Below are 21,359 nucleotides of genomic sequence, written 5' to 3'. Positions count from 1 at the left end.
TAATTTTCCTCCTCTGTTATTCGTATCTTTAATAAAGTTACCTTCTTTGGTATTAAATTTTTGTTATTTCGATTTGAAGACTAAAAGTTCAATGATTTTTATTATTCTCTTGCTATCTTAAATGGTAGATCTGCAGCAAAATTTATTTTCGTTTATGAATTTATCTACTTGCTTTTTTTTTTACCTGATTCCTTCGTTAGAAGCGGCTTTCATCTGCAGTATTTTTGTTTTGTTATTAATTAAATTTCTCTGTTTGATTGTATCAATGCTTTTCCATCGTTAGTGTGAGTATGACTCGCAAACATTGGGGAGGGACTCTTTTAAACATAGCACTACTCTAAGATTATTGAACGTTGTGACCTTAGATAACGCACCAAAATTTTAGAGCGATTTTGCAAATCCGTCAGTGTGAATGTTATTATAAAAGATGGGGGGGGGGATACATCAATGCTATGTCAGCTAAAATACGATTTTTTTGCGTCTCCAAGTTGAAGCAGTAAAAAATTTCTTTTAAGAGTTTTTATTACTGGGGTTTTAATGACTATATTTTTTATTTCGGTCAGCTGAGGGATTTCAAGCTCTTATTTGAAATTACTGATAATTGATTTTCATGATAACTTTAAACTGTTCTGTGTAACCTGGAGAATATTTACCATTTCTGAATCAGCTTCAACTTGTTTTAACGTGTTTTTCCCTTCAAACACGTTTTAAAATTTTAGTTACTGTAGACCGTAATTTGTCTTTACTGGGTCTCCGCTACCGCTGCAACATGATACTATAAGGTTTTTTTGGGACTAAAAGCAACTCATAGACTTGTAAATGAAGAGTACATACTGCAATTAGACCAAGTCCAGAATGATAACTTTTGAGATATAAATCCTAGGGTTAAACAGTAAAAAATTTCATACTCAGAGTTTTAAATGAGCAAAAGGAGTATTCAATTATAAGGTAGATCAGCCGAGGCAGTTATGACAGCTTTTGGGTAAAAGCTAGTTAGGTTTGTTAGGTTTGGTTGTCTATTGGTAAAAAAAGGAGATCAGTTATTTTGGAGTCCTTCAGCTAGTCCAACGCATAAATTAGAGCTTAGTTTATAAATTTGCTGCCAGCGGCTAGCAATGGTAGTGATTTAAGGGCTTAAAGCATACCCACGTGCAAGATAGGGGGAAGGGTAGAAAGAGGAAACAAGTAAACATCTGTAAGGTCACTTTGCGGTGATGTTTATAACAACTTTCTGGTAAAACTCGATTAGATTTGGTGGGTTTGGTTCATGCTTGATAAAACAAGATTTTGTTTATGCCTTTCCGCAGTTAATAGCGACAAAGACTATATTGCCTTTCCTTCACAAACATCAAAAGCAAGAAGAAAATAGGGACTAGGGGGAATATTCACTAAATGATTTATACATAAATTTAATTAAAAACGATCTTACAAAATATTTAAAGAAAAAACAGTAGATATTAACACAGAACCAGTCACAAATAGACCTTTGAGGTCAGGTGCCAAAAAAACAAGATAAGCACTAAAACGTGTTTTTAATTATTCTTCTTTCATTTCAATGAATTGCCTCGTTTTATCTCACTTTATTTATTAGACCTGGTTGAACTTTGCTGAAGTAAGGATGCTGGGACTGTTTTAAAAAAATTTCATTATAGTTCTGTTAGTTGTATGTTTTTGTAGGTTTTCCTTCTTCTATATATTTATGTTTTGCTGAGGACGACCCTTGGACATAGGGCCGAAATATTCATTCAAATTAGATTTCCACTGTCTTGCGAAAGGAATTCCCTGTTGTTTTTCTACTGAACTTTAGTTCAAATCAGTAAAACGCATTTACTAAACTGTCTAATCTACTGCGTAAAATAGAACTTATATTATAAATACATCAGACAATTCTGATTTTTTGCCTTGATTTAGTGCTTATAACATGTTGAAAAAACGTTTGATCTTTACTGAGACTTTCCTACCTTTTCTACATTAAAAAACATCAAAGACAAAAAGAAATAACTGACAGTGATCATTGACAGTGATCAATAACTGACAGTGACTACAGTGATCACTTCTAACTGTTACGTGTAACATGGAAAATTACAAATAATATGCGCTTTAGAAAAAAAAAATTCGACATTGAATATTAGTACACAATAGCAAGATTGTCCTATAAAATTTAGATATAAATTTAGCAATCCCATAGACAAAAGCGGCGATCACTAAGGAAAAATCAAACAGTTTGATTTCTTTTTATAATTATGTTTCTTTTCAATTATTCTAAAAAATACGAAAGCAATATATTTACCAAATTTAGTGGATACACATCCCCCCACTAACTGAAAACAACAATGTTTAATTTAACAATACTTGACAAATAATTCCACCTTCACTACGTTCAAAACTGCCTTAAATCGTATCATTGTCCGAAACTTATTTTCATATGACGGAAGAATTTTAATCGTAGTCTAAAGTAGTCGTGGTTGTTCCCAGAATGTGATCGTATCCGAAATGTAACTTTTTTACATTGATGTCCCCAACAAGAAGAACAGAGAAAAGTGTGATGTTTGCTTTTCGATGGTGCTTCTTCATCTGAATCTCCGGGAGAAGGTGTTGTGCTTCCTTTTATGTGAGTAGTAGTGGAGACCGCAGTGTCTTTCCATCATTCAAAAAACAAGAGATTAAGAACTGAATTTTTTATTGCGATAAAGCTTCGGTTTTTAGTTTATTTCTTATTATCATAAGTTAGATTTTTTATTAGTCTTTTTTTCTTTTGCTGGCGTGGCTATTGGTTGTACAGCTGAAAATTTTGCTATTTGGTGAAAGCTGAATTTCCTAAAAAATTGTCACATGAGAGTTGAAGACGTTGAACCTTGTATGTGTGGTCACTGTTTTACTAACTTCGAATTCTATTTGTTCACTATGACTTCAGTGACTCCTTTTTTTAGGTTAGCACAGAAAAAACGGAGGAAGAATCAAATCCCATCAAAGAAGGAAGAAAACGGTTGGAACCTGAAAGACAAACTGGTGAAGATGGAGAAATTGTTTTGTCGAAGAAAAAGGCCAAGAAACTATTGAAAAACCCAAATTTCATTTTCAAACCTGATAGAAAGCCAATTGGAAAATGTGCCAGTTGCCGCAATCAGATGGTAAACTTTTCTGAAAAACGACCTTTGCGTTCGGAAATTAAGTTCGAGTATTCATGCCATTTATACCCGAACTTAATTTATTTGTACCTTTCTATTCATGTCCGGGCTCAACGTAGATGTTGCTTTGTTTCAGTTGTTCTTAGCTGTTAAGCTGTAATTAAATGCTAAACATTTCTGAAGAGCAATGCATATTTTCATGCCATTCATAACAGACTTTAACATGTATTCTTCTTATTTAAGCTGTTTCTTTGTTGTTTTAAAGCCATACACTTATTAATTTGTTAATTAAAACTTACATAATGTAATGTTAATTAATACTTATGCATAAGTATGTGTATATCCATGTCAGTAAAGCCACTTAAAGCCACAGAGTTACTTATTGTCCTAAGATCTCTTGTAGAGATTGATCTCAGGATCCCCTTAACTCATCATTATCGTTAGTAAATTTTACTGCTAACTTTTTATTTCACTTTAGAGTGATTTGGACATCAGAATAAAAACACTTGTTTTCCCATGAGTCAATCATACGCGTATTCATACCCGGGAACTATGATTTTCAATATATTTCCTTTTGGATGTCTAAAAGTCATAAAGTTTTTAAGGCAGTGCCCCATTTTCGTCGGTGTTGCCAAGTCTAACCATGAAAATAAATAGGCAAAACCTATTAATTATGTTTGACAACGCTTTTTGTATTTAAGAATTAAAATATTAACAATATAATTATTCCCAATGACAGTTACAGCTTCAAAGGAAAGCTTCTTAATCTGTTTGGTGCCGTTTGTTTTTGTCCCATTTTCTTTTCCCTTTTTCCCTTTTTTTTGTCCACGATGCTTTTTTTAATTTGGCGCCACCTGCTACCAAAAACTGTATATCTGCAGATAGGGTTCTTATCATTAAAAACCGAATCCCGATATCTCCTAATTTTTATTTTAGTCTATAGGTATAAAAGTCAATGGTAAAAGAAAAAACGAGGCTTGGAAGCACGGGGAGTGTCGGAGGGACCAAGGACTAATTTTGGTCCTCCCAAAATTTTCCCATTTAGCGTTTCCCAAAAAGCGTTTCCCATTTAATGTGTATAAGCATTTTACACATCAAAATGCTTATATTATTCGTGTTCAAAAAATGTGCAACATGCTCACCTTTATACTATTATTAAAATAGTGAACTATTAATGGATATATAATCTTGTCAAATCTATCAGTACATCTTTTGTAAATAATTACTGCAGTACAGCAGCTATAGGATGCTCCCCAGGAGACAGAGAATTTAAGTTTAAATGGCTCTATGTTAAAGAATAAGTATAGTTAAAGTTTTATTTTAGTTCCTTGGTTCTTTTGTATCCCTTTATTTCCTGTATTCCCTGGAACACTCACTAGCTGGGATACAGGGATACTTGGAATTTGTTGATATTTGTTTAAGGGTTGTTTTAAAAGCTAATGATTATATTCACGTGCTTCTTATAAATACTTTCTCGATAAAAATATTTAATTTTTTTGTTTAAATTTCCAGCCCATGGAGGGAATTGAAGCGGGTATTTAGTAAACCTGACGAAGCACGAACCAATTCCTCGTTTATATGATATAGTAAAAAACTTTCCATATGGGTGCAAAATTTAGAATGTGAGGAACGGTGAATGAATTAACAAGAGGTGTAAGGTATTGGTTGTAGGACAATTTATAGTAATTGTGAATGTATGTGCAGTAGTAATTCTAAGCGAGAAAAAAGCAGACACGTACCCATACAACGTTCACACACCAGTCCTTGCAAAGTATTCACATTTTTCACTAAAAAAAATAAAGGAGATAATGGGGAATTTTCAAATAAATGAAAAATGTGCTGAAACACAGGTGCTTTACGCTGAAACATTTTAAGGCAATGACAAAATAACAAGGAAAGGCAAGTTTGTTTGAAAAATAAATATTTACTAAATAGGTTTAAATGTAAGGCAAGTAGAACTTTTATAGAATAATAAAATTGAAAGGTTTTTTTTTTTCGAAACAACTGAATCTGTTTAAAATTGTTTTCTTCAATTTTAAAATAAATTTTAAATTTAATAAAACTAAAACTGGCATTTAAGATAATCGATTTATATAATTGTTAAAATTTGTTAAAGAGTATCAAAAGAATTGTAACTTTAAAAAATCTTTGATAATGGATAGTGTTTCTTCAGAATTTCAAATGTTAGTCTTATAACTGCTTTCCAATAACTTAAATAATTTAAAATATCAGACTTATGAAAGCTTTCTAATAATTGGAATTTAATTAAATTTAAAGAAAACTTTATTAATGTTTTTTAATTCGGTTTAAAGATAAATGGAACTGATTTGCTCTATTATCTGAAGGTGTTATTTTCATAAGATCGAATAACTTTTTACTGGTTTGCTTACTGTTTTCTTTGTTAATAATATTTGATACGTAATTTTTAAGATAATACAGTTTAAAGATTTAGTTGGTAGCAAGGAAGACAGATTCTTCTGTGTGTTTTTGTTTTTATTACTATAATTTTAGTTTTAAAGGGTCGTTTCACTATTTGGACAGGTTGCCCTTTGCATACAGCTTGTTAAAATAACAAAGTATTAGAATTCAACTATCTGAATTTGTAGGCAGCAATAGGGTACAGATACATTTTGAAGATCATGTCCCATGAGATACTACCACTATGTATTATTCTATCATCTTTCAGTCAAGGAATTGACGTTTTTTTGTTTTTTTTCGTTTTAATTTAAGTTATGAACATTTTTATCCTATAGACTCCGTGTTGCAGTGAACCAAGCAGAAAACCAAAGAAAAAAAAGATTTGGGTAACAAAGAATCTTGTATCCTACTTATGATAGACTAATTTTTCTTCGGTTTATGTTTAGCCTTGAACTTCACTTTTGCGTGAAAAATTGTTTTTATTCAGTAATTCTCCAAGAACAACAAAATATTGTAACCATAATTTGCGATGAAAAATTCAGTCTTTCATGTTGAAGAAAAATTAAATAAGCTAAACCAAGCTAACGGACTTGGTTACAACTTGAACAGAAAGAAAAAAAAAATCATTTTCAAAGTATTTTTGCAGCAGCTGAAAGATCTTGGCCATTTGAAACTTAAATTGTGCAAAAAAATGTTATATTTTAGCTATGGAAGTCTCTCAGTATTTTTAAATTATATAAAAATTGTTGTTGATATCCTTTAATTAAAGCCTTCTATTCACAAATGTTAAGAGTAAGGGATTTGGAACTGTCTTTATTTCTAGGGTACAAAGTGTGCTTACAGCCGATGCAAGAAATGCTGTCATGATCACTGCTCTGTCAATGTCTTCGACTGTACTGGTCACAACATCTTGATCAAAACTAAAATGGAAAAAGCCATGAAAATCACGAATAACAATCCAGTGCGTTCGTCCAATTTACCTAGCACACAAAGCTGATATTGACCATCTTTAGTCTATTAATTGCGATTTATGAACCACTATGACATGTGCAAAATTTATTGTTGTTTTAAATGTTTGATTAAAGTTATTCTTGATACTTTTTTTATTATTGTGTGTGAGTTTGCAAAGGATGTCACCTTGTGACACCTCAGTGGATAGAGTTGTGCTTTGAAGCTCTGTGAACCTCAAGCAGTTTTGTGTTGTGATAAGTCATTGTTTTTCTTTGAGTGGTGGTGTGCCAGAAACTCGTCACTTCTGAATGAGAATACTCACTATTTCGTTGTCTATTCTTATCTATCATGTTCTTTTCATTCATTTCTTTGGAAGTGGCTTGTTCAGCTAACAACGCTAGTGATTTGACAGTGAGTGTCGTTTGTGAAAACAATAAAAAGCAAAAATTAGGTCGTTTTCGGGATTTTAAAATGAGCTTATATGAATTCGAGTATATACATTGGTACTTTCACTCGGGTGGAGGTGGCCTGCTAAATTCATAATAAAAAAAATGTTAACTGTAAGAAAGCTACGGGGAACTAAGGAAAAATCTTAAAAATCATGCTGTTCAAAGAGTAAGGCCCAGAAACCCGTCCCTGGTGTAAGTTTGCTTGTGACAATATTTCTTTCTTTTTTATTTTCTGATTGGTTGACGCTGTGTTACTGAAAAGGTTGGAATTGTCAAGTTTTTTTTTCGACAAAATAAAAGTTAAATGCCTAGAATTTGGTTCCTCTGAGGACACTTGTAAAGATGAGGAAGTATAAACTGAAGGAAAATAGTTCTGCTCCTAATGACAGAAATATCATATCCCTATATAGACAATACTTACTAATTAGTTTATAGACTTTATCTTAACTCTTATGTCGATAAATTAATTGGAATTTTTGGTAAATTTCCTTGTACGCAAACTTTGGTCTATATAATAATGGTTAGTTAGCGTATGTTTAAATCTTGAGCTTATTAGTGTCTTGAATCATAAGGTGAGAAAGAATATAATGATTGAATAAAGGATAAATTGGATGAAAGGATAAAAGAAAGGTATACTGATTGACTTGGCCATGCCTACAGTAAACTTCGAATTTTGAGGTAGAATTATCAAAACCAAGAACTTTTCTTATCAAATAGTGCAGTCGGACTTCAAGTCTTGTTACCAGATTTGACGATAAGACAAAGTTTAACCGACTCGAACTCTGAATTATTACAGGGCAAATATATGGCTCGGTTCAATGTAGAAATACAAAATTGGGCTTAAAGTAAGGTCATTTAATATATTCATTTATTCAACCTAGTATTCATTACATTTGTAAAAATCTGCTGCTGGTGAAAATGTGCCATTAATCTGAAAACAGAATTGCTGGTCAAAATTCCTTGGTGCCCCGGTCTTATCATACATTTTTAGCATATTTTGAATTAAAGTGGAATAGTTGTGTGCATCAAGTCATGGCTAATTGTAGAAAAAGTCAAGACGGATAGTCCAATTGATTGAGAAGCAAACCTGGCATTAATACCTCCCTTATTAGGATTGTATAAAAATGATGTTAGTTCATTTATTAATAGATACGTCTATCTTTTATCCGTCCATGTGTCATTCCTAGGGCAGTAGAACCAAGGTAGATAGTCATAGAGCTAAGATAGTGATAGGACCTATAGTTTTCCAAGTGTTTGGTTGATTTGGCACGGGGCAATACATTTTTATGCTCCTTCTTTGAAATCCGAAATCCATGGACCTGTTACATTTTATCCTGTTTTAGTTTGGAATATTGGAAAGTGAAAAAGTAGCGCTCCCTTTGCTACGGTGTTCAACATTTTCTTCAGTCAACAACGGTTAGTATTAAGAACATCATCTTTTCTTCTTTTTCTATCCTTTGGTAATCTTTGCACAGAACTTAAGAGAACTCGTTTAGAAGCCCTTAAAAATAATGGGTTAGATTTGTCGGATAAAATAAAGTCAATAGCAAACTGTTTGCTCTTGATGTTTACGTGATAATGCTCGTGGAGAAATGAAGAAGATAGTCAGAAAAACAAAACATTTTTTCATGGACTAAAGCATCAAATTTGGCTATTCAAACTCGTAGCTCCCACTTAAAGAGTCTATGAGACTTGCAGAAGTCATAAGTGTCAACAACATGCTTCTTATATATTTTCTCATGAAGAAATTTATTGAGGTAAAGCCGAGACTTGTTTTAAGGCAGTACAAGGAACACAAGGTCTAAGGAGAGAAAATTGAATGTATTCAGGACTTCAGAGTTGCTATCAGCAAAGAGCGGCCAAGTTTTTAACTTCCTTCCTCAAGGGCAGCAAGTTTGGCTTTGCGAAGAAGGGCTATATAAAGGACTTCTCCTTCGTTAAAGATAATATCTTAGCCGCCTTCCTTGAGCTGCCTTTAGTCTAACGATTCCTTGGAGATACAGTGCAGGACCTCTTAGCTGTTAAGCGTGAAAAAGAGAGGAAAAGTTCCCAAACTGTGATATGTAGTTATTTGAACTTATCTAAATGTTCTTAATATTAACGTGCAACAACGTTTTGAGAGCAAGTAGTTGCACGTGCGACAATTCATTCGGAACCGAGCATAAATTATGGTTGTCAAACGGTTTATTTATGCGCCAAAGTAAGTTTCAGCTAGGAACTACCTGTAAACTCTGGCCTTTCTATATATTCCTGTATTTTTTTTTAACTTTTTGTGGGTGGATAGCTACATGAAGTACATGATATTGTGACCTTGGTATATGAAGAAAATAGCTAGCATTTTCTTACAATCTCAGGCTTTTTACAATTTTATTTACCATATTCTATATAATTCCCGTAAAATTGGGATGCAAGATCCCCCAGAATTCACGTGTATTTCTTTTTATTTAGCCCCTCTCCCACGGAAATGCTGTTGAGTATCCCTGGCCAAAAAAGAAAAAAAATGTATAAGAAACTGAATGAAAATAAGTCATCTGTACACCCCCATCAGGAAGGTTACACTTTTTCTTTATTTTTTTCAGTCGGAGCCCTGTTGGTGGGACATCTTGAAGACAAGTAAATAAATTCTGAGGTCGCATTGGCGAAGCATGACAAAACGAGAAAATGTTGGACAACGAGAAAAACAAGGCAATTCACAGCTAGTAAAAAAAAAGATGAAGGAAAAGGCAAAAACTTTTGGCGAAACTTCAGCTGAGCCTGCCTCGGGGCAAAAGGAATGAAAAAAAGCCTGTAAAAGTCTACAAAACAAAGTTAAAAGACAACAAAAGTAATAGAGGTCTTTTAAATCGATGTTATCAGTGCCAACCATACTTTTAGAGATCCATAAAAGCAAGTTTATGATTCTTTAAGCTAAATCAGCATTCCTTTCAGTGTTTCATTCCGCTGGATTCGGGATCCCTTGTCTGAGAGGACGCGGGTTCGAATCCCGGTGTACCCAATTCTTCAGTTTGGGACGGGGCTCAGTGGCGTGACTTTGTAAGCTTAGCCAGAGTCGACCCAGCTCTAAATGGGAACAACCAGGAGAAATCTGGGGAAGGTAAACAGGAAGGGTGTGCGAAAGCACAGGATGGCTGGCCCCCAACTCCCCATTGCACTTCCTGGCTGAAGGGCCAAGAAACGGAGATCAGCACCGCCGGTACGGACTGTAAAGTCTAATGCCGTATCCTTTACCTTTTTTTTACCCTTTTTTTTATTCCACTGAACACCAGAAGAAAGAAAACTGCTATATGAAAACACGATAAAATCAAAAATAAGGATAAAGAATTAAACTGGAATAAGGTCATATTTCAGTTCTTATGTAGTGCTCATTCACTGAACATCTAAAAAGAATTAAATGTATATATAACGAAAATAACCGATTAAAAGTTGGCTTAATATCAAATACGATTTAACTTTCACCATGATCAATTGAAGTTTTAAACTGAGGACTTGCATATGATTTATGGATGGTGTTCTGGATGTCAGAGTACGATGGTTAACAATCAGCAGGACTCCACGGTCCATCGGGCCGTCGGCCAATAAGGTGATTGCCGCAGTCATCCGTGGGTCTACCTACTGAAAAATAAGCTAAGTGTGGTCTTTATCTGTTTCTAAGTTAACTCCATTGCTTTTTAATATTTGTTGCTGCGGTCACGGACCCTGCGAACGTGAAAATTCGAGATTTGTTCTTCATCAAATTTGTGGGTTATCCCCTTTCACCGGTTCGAATCCTAGAAGTGAAGAAGATGAATAGGAGTGATTGCAAATTCGTTTTTTTTTGCTACGGCAAAAAGTAAAATCAGTAACTTTTTCAAGTCGCTAGTGTATATAGTTTTGATGATAGTGTTAAGGAAGTATGGTAAGTCTCTGCCGGTATTCGATCATAGTCTGGGAATTTGTTACGTTCTGTGCTTATTAAAAAATCATATAATTCCATTCCCAAATATAAACTACTATATTTGTTGTCACGGATAGTCATATGCTAAATATATCGTACATGCTGAACATAAATTTCTATTATGCAAAATTAATGTCAAGATGTTTTGATTATTTAACACTGAGAATAAAAAAAATCCAACTGAATTTAAAATAAACGCCCTAAACTTTTATGTTTATACATAAACAGTGGGTTACTCTTTCCGAAAAGAGACTCAAGGATAAAATCTAAGAGGTTATTAAAATTTCGCTGATTTGTTTGATAGTTAAAACGGCGTAAAAACACTATTCCAAAAGCCAAAACAAATACTAGAGACAAAATAATGAAAATAAAATGTGATTGTTGATATTGGGGACTTCGGCAACCACATATATACTAAAAAAATTATGAAAGATTATAAATTGAGTTTTCAGAGGCAACGCTTTAGCGTTGCCTATTCCACGAGGTTTCAATACATTTTTATTATTTTTTCGATGGGCACTTTATATGAAGGAATGGTAGTACAAACTTCAGAAGGGGCTCTTTCAATTGGAAATTGAAATTTGTAATGCATTTTTAATAGTCAAAAGCAATCGAAGACCATCCGGCCCTCTCCCACGCCCTTTTCCCCAAATGTATCTGATCCAAATTTTGAGATGGCTTTTTTGTTCAAAATAGTCCGAAGGTCAAACTATGCAACTATGCCCCTCGGACTGACAGAAACGCCTGCCGCCCACGGGGCAAGGGCTGTAAGCTGTTCACTTTTTTCTTTATTAACTTATAAGGTTTTTTTTTGGGGAGGGGAAAGAGAACATGTTCAATCCCGGGTCTCCAAAAAGGCTTCGGGTATTAAGGTGATGCTTAAGAAAATGTTAAAAGGGATGGCGAACACAACCAAAACACACTATATACTCGCTAGTTGTCAAAAGGGAATATCAACAATATCAAAGAAACGAATGAGAAATTGTTCTTTTTAAGAGCCAATAGGAATCGGAAGACAACAAGCCCCCTCCCGCTCTCTTATTTGCCCAAGTGCATCTGATCAACATTTTGTGATTCCCCTGTTTTAAAAATGATCAAAATGTCAAATAACTATGCCTCTGGGGTTGATATAACCCTCACAGTCCTTGGGACAAAGGCTGTAAGCTCTGCAAATTGCCCATTGTTTACATATAAAGTTTTATTATTGCGAAAAGAGGGCAAGTTTGATCCTGGGTCTCCAAAAAGACTTAGGGTATTAAGGTAAATCTAAATTAAAATGCTGAGGGGGTACCAAACACAATCAAACACGGTACGTGCTAAATAAATAAAAAACAATAGGTAAATCCTATTTTTCAAAAGGACAAATCTCTATTGATCTCAGGAACGGTTATGGGTATTTGGTTGAAACTCTCATGGAATTCTACTGGAGGCATTAAACAGAGTCAAATAACGCTATATGTATCCAGGTTGCCAAAACGACGCATCTTCAATATTTCAAGAACAGCTATTGAAGGTTACCAAATTGAAACATTCAGAGATTGTTGAGTGGGATTTGGAACTTAGGCACACTATGTGCATTCCATTTGTTAATGGATGTAATTGTAATATCTCAGGAGCGGAAAAAATTAGTAAGTTTAAAATTTCAGGAAACTTCGAATGGGATGTTGAACCAAATCGAAAGAAGCCACATGCATTCTGGTCGTCAAAATGTAATATTTGCAATATCTGTTGTCAAACGTAGGTATGTGCTATATCTGATGATTAATTGGCTAATGATATTTAGTTGGAACTTTCAGGGGATGTTGGGCCCCCGCACGAATTCTTCCTAACAAGGAATACTTAGAATTAGAAGACCAGCCTAAAAGATAGTATCTACATTTACACCGAGCACAGTGGCGGATCCAGGGGGCGCCCTCCCCCCTCTGACATAGTAGTGGCTTTGTGGTTGGGTCCACTTTCTCCGGTTTTGGTTGGGAAAAAAGCTAATTTTTTTTAATTTGTTTTTAATAGTTTAGTTTTTAATAAGTTTCTAATTATTAAGACTGTTTCTTTTTGCAAACAAGTTTGAAACAAGGTTTAGCTACTTTGTGCGGTCTCTTTTAGATTTTACTAATGACGCATAGTGCCAAAAAGTATCTAATTAAATTTAGGTTTATCAAGGGAATCTGTCCGTTTTACCACAAAAGCCAACTGGGAGGCAAAAATCTTCATTTCGTAATAACAAGGAGGGGAAATTTAAAATCCTAACTTGTTTAGGGTGTCAAAGTGATATTTAGATTTTTCTGTCGCAATGAGGCTGAAAAGCAAAATATTTAATTATATTTACTGTCAAAAATTTGTTTTCGAGTCTTGCTATGGCACTGAGGAAAAGAAATTGATATCATTACTTTTTTGGCTGTCTGTTTTGGTTTTTTGTTTTTTTTTGCGAAGCAGGGTGGTTTTTACAACATTGTTGTTTTCAGGGGATTTGTATAATAGAAAGTAAATGTATTAACAGTGCAAAAATCATTAATTTAAGTTTCGGATTTTGGTAATCAAATGGTGGCCACTGTACCACCTATTTTCATCTAATTAAAGCTCTACATTATATGAAAAATCATCTCTGTTCATCCTAAAACATTAAAATAAAGGTTATACTCTTTAAACTTTAATAAAGGTTCTAAGTATATGAGGCGAAATACTCCTTCAAAGGTTGAAGTAATCATTTAAGAAGAATAGATTTCCGAATAATTGTTTATAAAAGAAGGAAAACAATTATGTGTTTTTTTTTTGTTTTTTTTTTTTTATCTAGCTTGTATAGATGGGTCTCTGATTTCTCAGTTTGAATCAGTGGAATGGCATTGATTTTTTTTTCAAACTTTTAAAAATATAAAAAAAATGTTAAAAAGTGAAAATTCACACAACTTGAGTTAACCACGGAAACAGAATGCAACTGCAATATTACTTCAGAATTTCTCACTTTCTCAATACCAACCAGTCACAAAATATAGTTATGTTCTTGTATAGGGATTGCATATATTTGTCCATGAAATTGTCTAAACTGTTAAATATACCACTGAGGATTTTTACATTTATTTTAATACATTCCATTCAATCATATTTCCAAGATTGGTAGTTTACAAATCAAAATTTTTACAGGAAAATTCTCTTACTTAATGCTAAATCTGAGTAAATTTTTATTTTGTCCTCAACTGACATCGAAAATCTGAAAATATCAAGGTTTAAAAAAATTAATTAGAAATCTCCACAGCTTGAAACCCAGAAGATTTAAATAATTAATCTATAAAAATTGAGAAAAATACTAAGAAAAAATTTCTTTATACAAAGAAAAAACACACACATAATTATTTGTTTTTTAAGGAGTATTTCAACTCGTATACTTAGTTTGAAGCACATACCTACATGCATCTTTATTAGAGTTCCTATCTTACTGACGATTTTGGTCTTTATTTGAATATTTTAGGATGAATAGAAGAGGAAATACTAACGAAGAGTTCTAAACTGACAGGACCGGCCATTACAAACGTTCACTGAAATATCGAGGTAGACATTGACTGTGTAATAAATAGATATGGCGGTAGTGGAAATAGAGAAATAGACTTTTTCTTATAAAATTACGAATTCTGTAATTTAAGCGAAATATAAGAAACAGTTTGTGGTAACGAACTGTAGTAAGGAACGATCCGGCTAAATAGTAACCAAAACTCCAAAAAACGGAATTTTGATATTTGTTGCATCAAAATAATTGTATTTTTTATGCTGATTTGAAATATATATGTTTCATCAAGTTTAGTCTTACCCATCAATGGTTACGAGCCTGAGAAAACTCGCCTTATTTTAGAAAAAAGGGGGAACCGCTTACTAAAAGTCATAGAATCTTTCCGATAATCACACCGTAAGATTCAACGTATTAGAGAACCATACTGTAGAAGTATTTTGTATTTTTTGCCAGAAGACAGGTCACGGATGCGTGTTTTTTTTTCAGAAGGGTGATCCTATCGACCCAGCGGCCCTAGAATGTCACGAGAGGGCTAACTCTAATGGAAATTAAAAGTTCTATTGCCATTCTTAAGTGAAAAATTAGAGGGCACATAGGCCCCCTCCCATGCTAATTTTTTCCCGAATGTCACCGAATCAAAATTTTGAGATGGCCATTTTCGTTCAACAAAGTCAAACACAGTCCCCACAATACCCCGGGGAGGGACTACAATTTACAAACTTCGACCATTGTTTACATATAGTAATGGTTATTGGGAAATATACAGACGTTTTCAGGGGGACCCTTTCGTTTTGGGGGTGGGAGGAGGGGGTTACGTAGCAGGATCTTCCATAGAGGAATTTATCATGACAGAAGAGAATTTCCATGAGGGGGGCGTAGGATTTTCTAATATTATTTAAAAAGAGAAAAAAAACTTTTTTCAACTGGGAGTAAGGAGCAGAATTAAGGAGCTCTTCCTCAATACATCGCTCTTTACGCTAAAATGTTTTTTATAATTTCAATTATTTATTCTATGGCCTTTGTGATTCAGGGGTCATTCTTAAAGAATCGGGACAAAATCCAAGCTTTGGAATAAAGAGCAAGGTATTGAAGAGGGGGCTAACCCCCTCATATGCATAATAAAAATATGCAAATATAGAAGTTCGTTACGTAAGTTAGTTTGTAAGTTAGGTATATTTATTAATAATAAAAACGTTAGAAAAAAATAAAAAGTTCTAGTTGCATATTTAAGTAACCAAAGATCGGAGGGCAACTAGGCCTCCTCCCCACTCATTTTTTCTCAAAATCGTCCGATCAAAACTATAAGAAAGCCATTTAGCGGAAAAATACTTATTATGCAAATTTTGTTTTAATTATTCATGTGCGGTGAGCCAACGTTCCGAAATTAAATAAAAAACAAGTTTTTTCAACTAAAAGTAAGGAGGGACATTAAAGCTTAAAACGAACAGAAATTATTCCGTATATGAAAGGGACTGTCCCCTCCTCAATGCCCCGCTCTTTACGCTAAAGTTTTTTATTGTTTTAAAAAGTAGAGTTGTGAGAAAGAGTCAGACTTTGGCGTAAAGAGTGGGGCATTGAGGAGGGGATAGTCCTTTTCCTCTACGAAATAATTTCTGTTCATTTTAAGTTTTAACATTGCTCTTTACTTTCTGTTGAAAAACTTGTTTTTTTTTTTTGTTTAATTGAACTTTAAAAAGCGGAAAGATACGCTACGTTGTTATGAAAATTGAATTTTGATTAGTAAATTTTTGAGATTTTGTCAAAATTGACACTGTATATTTTAAAAAAGACACTATTTGTTTTTTAAAATGCGCTATTTTTGAAAAGAAAGAGTGACCAGTTAATGCCTATAATCAAAACGCTTGTTTTATATGTCTTCTATGCATTTCTATCTCTTCGTTCTGTTTTTCTTGTTACACCCCTTAAAAAACTAAGCGATGCCACAAAGTTAGGCAACATACTAAATGGTTTGACCTATATAAAATGTCACAAAGAATGCATGACCCAAAAATGGTTCAAGACCTTTTTTTTTTTTTTTTTTTTTTTTTTTTTTTTTTTTTTTTTTTTTTTTTTTTACAATAGAAGGCTCAACTCACTCGCTATAGTGGTAAGAAGTGCAAAGGCAAAAAATTATACAGAAAGTACTTGATATCATACTTTTTCTTATAGATTGTGAACAGCTTTTTTTTTATGTCCGGGTTGTTTTTATAACTTACTATTTTTTGTATCAATATTTCTATGCCGTTTTGAGTTCAACAGATTGGTTAGAACTTAAACCCTCACCAGATTTTAGATTAAATTTACAACCATTTCCACTACCTACCTACAATACATTATTGTCAAGGTTCCCTTTTAATTGCGGGTACTTCTTTGTTCGCAAAGTTTATCGAAGCTTCCTATTATGCGCCCCCCCCCCTAAAGAAAATCCTGGATCCACCGGTGACCCAGCCTGCTAAAATGTTGTGTGTCAGATCTCAGGAACAATTAAGGGTATTAAGTCGAAACTTCCAGAGAATGTTTAAGAACAGGTTGAGCTTAATCATTTGAACAATCAGTTGTTCCAGCTCAATCAGTTGAACAACCATTTTCAATTTCTAGTAACATGAGACAACCATTAAGTCACTGCACTGCAGCATATTAGCCATCTTCAGTTGAAATTAAGCAGAAATGTTGGAATGATGCGTCACCTTGAGTTTATTTTAGCTTATAATGTATTGAGGTCCGTCTATTTTAGTTTAGTACATTCTTACCTTAATTATTGCCCACTTGTTTATCCGAATACATTTAGGAGCAACTTACTGCCACTCCAGAGACAATAGAATAAAGGATTACGACTGAAAGAATATGTTCCATCTCCTGTTACGTTCCCAAATAAATCAAGTACTCAGAGTATGTATGTCACATTGAATATTCTTCCTGTTAACCAGTTTGTAATGTTTCAGACAGTTCTGTTTGTTGTTCAATATCTTAAGAAGGCATTGCCTGCGTATTTTTGATGAATCTGAGCTGTTACAGGTATTAGATGAGGTCGATTCATGTCAACAGTCCAGGAGGTGGTGGATGGTCTGTCAGACGCTAATTAAATCAGAAAGATCGCATTTTTCACTTAGAATAGTTTAGTTACAGTACGAAACAAGTTTGGTAAAAATTACAATCTATCTCTTCCTCTATGAGCACTAAAAGATAAAATTAAGGAGTCCCTAATGAAGATGTGATTGGTTACCGTCGCCCCAACTAAACATTCTTTTACTATGTATGTGTACATATATTATGTACTATGTATTATGTATTATGTATATTTTACTATGCATGTGTTCATATATGCATGTGTATGTGCTTTTACATATATCTGTACGCCTTTTTGTCTGACTTATTTGGGGGAGGTGCTCCCTTTTCCCCTATTGATGATGATGAGTTGAATAAAGAGGTAACAAAATTTAGAATTTTGCTTTTTTTCTGGGGGATTTATGAGTCTGGAAAAATGAGTTACTTATTGTTTTTAAATTTTATTTTGGAGGGTAGTTCTACATAGAAAATTAAAGATTTTGGTTTAAATATGCATATATGGGGAATATTAGTAAAAGTATGATTAACTTAAATGTATTTTTTAAGTGTTTTTGTTCCCTGACGTGTTTTTGACTCTGTCGAGATTTTTCTCTAACAGGAATTCAATATGTTGCGTTTAACTGGTATTAATTATAAAACCTTGGACCTTGTCCTACGCCGTCACTGTCGTACCTATCGGTCGTATTTGACGATTTTGTAATTTTGATACAATTTTTGGGGATACAATCCTAGAGATAATCCATTTCATATTCAATATGAGCTTTAAATATGTTCAGTTTTCTATCCTAATTAATTACATGGGTCTAAGATGGAATCCTTCTTTTAATGAAAATATCTAAAATTGACGGGCCATTCGGGTGGATAAAGCTTTTCACCAATAATCCTTAGATGTTAAAAGGAAAACTCTTCAGAAGGGAAATGTCATTGAGATATTGGAATCAGATTGATTTATTTTCATTTCACAGAGCTACGGGAATGCGGCTGGAGTATTGGACAGGTGGAACAAAATTAGCTCAGGAAGTTTGGGTGCAATGAAACCAAGGAATTACTCCTTAATCCCATCTTGAATAAACGAGTCCTCCAACTGAAATAATTTGGTTTAAGAATCGTCTGTGAAGGAAGGGAGAATGGAACAGGAACGGGAAACTTTGGAAAGCTTATATCTCAAATAAGGATGACTGAGTCTCTGATTTGCTGAATGGTCGGGATGACGACCGCGGAAACAAGACGACGCCGAAAAGAAGATTGTCAACCCAAGATAAGACACTGGCTTCAGATATTTCACAATATTCAAGCAAAGCTAAAGGATATAGTAAAGGAAAAAAAAGTCCGACAGCTGGCATACTATATGTTGAGGGTGGTGCGGCCAAATCCATCAATGGCTCCATAAGCCGTGAACTAATCATGGTCTTTTTCTTTGGGGGGGGGGTGGTAAGGTAATAGGCCTTTGAAACCTGACTTTGACCTTTTTTATATTTTTTTCCGATATTCCGAATGAAACTAAAAAAGAACTATTAAGAAACAAAGATTATATGCTCTGAATGTACTTTAAATATATTTATTGTAAAGCATTTATAAGAGGTTTAATTTCCTGAATATAAAAATCTTTTAATGTTATTTAACAGTTTTCCTTAAATAATTTAAAAATAAAACTAATTTATCTAAAATTAAATCTGAATTTCAATGCTTATCAAGCTTTAGATTCTCTTAAGCTCTGCTTAGGCTTTCCATTTTGATTTAATCTGGAGCTGCTAAGTGTTCTATCCACGGTATACACTTTTTCATCCATAAAGCTACGTTGGTCTAAAATTTGATCTACGACTTCTACGAATCATACCTTCTTTAGCGTGCCGACACGTGAGGTTTTTTTTGAGGAACCATGCTCAATTCATTCTAGTTGCTTTCTTTTCTCTGTCGCGGCTCATTGTCCACAATAATTCTTTTCTACACTAGCTTCCTCTTGGCTCAAGGACTTTCAGCTGTAAGTTTCAAACTGGTCAAGAATAAAAATTTTCCTAAATTTATAGGCGTCCTTTTCCCCCTCCCAACAGGAAAATTTAATCCATACGCTCTAGGAAAAGATCCCCGAAATTTTTTAGCAAATCCCACCATCAGCATCAAAGAAGTGCCAATCCCCCTTTTTCCATTCTAAAATCTATGTGAGAGTTTTTACCCCAGGGGCTGTTGGTGTTATGTCCTTCCAGGAGGCATATCTATTGGACCTTTTGACTATTTTGAACAAAAAGCTTTCTCTAAACTTTGATCAAATGTGTTATGGGCTTCGAGGGGAAGGTGACGATCTGACAATATCGGAAGAAGATGCGTCATTTCCACAATTTCTGACAACTCTCATAGAGGATGGCTATGCTGCAGAAAAGAGAAACCCTATCCTAACTCACAAGATGCCATTTTATCTTGGCACTTTAAACGTATGGACTTCGGAAAAATCTGCAAAATTAGAACCAATGGTCAAAGAACTTGACAGATACATATGGACCTTATAAGACTTTCAAAAACCCATCTACTAGGCTCAAGAGAACAGCGATGTGGCGATATCACACTGTCGTACTCGAGAAAATGTGATGGGAGACACTGACAGGGGGCTGGGTTTCTTTTGACATGTAAATTCAAATCTCTATTCATAGCCACAAAACCAGTCCCAGAGTGTCTCATGATGATTCACCTACGAACGAAAGCAGAGAATATTTCTGTCACCCAAGTGTGCGCCCCGGACCCCCTAAAAACCAGATATACAAGTTGAAGTCTTTTATCAACAACTTCAGGCTCTAGCTGACGAAGTCCCAAGGTAAGACCTTCTAATTGTGGTGGGTGACTTTAATGCTTTTGGTGGGGAAACAACACAGTGTGACAACGATGACTTAGGCAGGTTTGGGCTCGGAAAACGGAATACAGCAGGTGAGTGACTACATGAGTTCTGCTGGGATAATGCACTCTTTCTTAGGAACTCCTTGTTCAGACATAAAAAAGAAGGAAGACGACTCGAATATTCCCACATAGAAAAATAGCAAATAAGATAATTATATGTTCATCTTGAAAAACTGAGAATCGTCTGTAACAAATACCATAGCTTTGCCTGGAAGTGACTTAGACTCAGATAATGTCCTGGTAATGAGCACACTAACCAAACTTTGACTCGAGACGGTTTCTGCAAAGAAAAAGAATATTCCAAGGTTAAGAATTGAAAAACCTAAAGAACGTTCACACGTTAAGCTTTCATATAGGCACTTAAGGAAAGTCTTAATCCTAAACTTGAGTCAGCCACCTCTCTTGTAACTCCTGGCACCCTGGATAAACTAGTCGAGAAAGTGAGCTTCGCACTTCTGGAGTCAGACGAGGAGACGCTTGGTCATAAATCTAAAACTGATAAACCTTGGATCACAGATGAAATACTTCAACTCTGTGAGAAAAAAAAGGCAGGTCTGCAACAAGCAGAACCGCAAAAGTAGTTCATATACAAGATGATTTAACGAACAGTACAAAAAGAGGTACGAGTAGCCCTCAGAAATTACGTACGAGAGAAATATGAGTCTTGCGAAAGTAATTTTAAATCAGGAAATAGTCAAAGAATGAACAAAACAGTCAAGGACTTGCCACAAAAATATCAGTCACTACCACTAGTATTTTGAACAAGGATTGTATGCCACTTGGGAATATTGAATTCATTAAAGAAAGATGGGAAAAAAATTTTGAAGAAAAATTGAATCCGTTTCTCATGTGCAACCCTACTGTACTATTAGGATTTTCCAAACTTGAGTGCGATCCTAATCTCCCGCCATTATCGAGTGAGGTGAAAGATGCCATTTGAAAGCTCAAGAATAACAAAGCCCCAAGCTTTGACAGTATACCTGCCGAACTACTTAAAGTGGGTTCTACAATGCTAGAGAACATATTTC

General features: G+C 34.3%; 1 protein-coding gene across 2 annotated transcripts in view; it reads left to right on the top strand.

Moving 5' to 3' along the window:
• Positions 1-6,643, top strand: part of LOC136026321 (tRNA-dihydrouridine(16/17) synthase [NAD(P)(+)]-like) — a 72,086-nt gene extending 65,443 nt beyond the window's left edge. For both annotated transcript variants that reach the window (XM_065702747.1, XM_065702753.1), the window contains 2 exons: positions 2,931-3,131; positions 6,370-6,643. In XM_065702747.1, the coding sequence (XP_065558819.1) occupies positions 2,931-3,131; positions 6,370-6,543 (375 nt within the window). In that variant the 3' untranslated portion in view covers positions 6,544-6,643. The remainder of the gene's footprint in view (positions 1-2,930; positions 3,132-6,369) is intronic.
• Positions 6,644-21,359: the final 14,716 nt, after the last annotated feature.

Source organism: Artemia franciscana, chromosome 1 (assembly GCF_032884065.1).
Source record: "Artemia franciscana chromosome 1, ASM3288406v1, whole genome shotgun sequence".
NCBI lineage: Eukaryota > Metazoa > Arthropoda > Branchiopoda > Anostraca > Artemiidae > Artemia > Artemia franciscana.
This window is presented reverse-complemented; position numbering and strand designations above follow the sequence as displayed.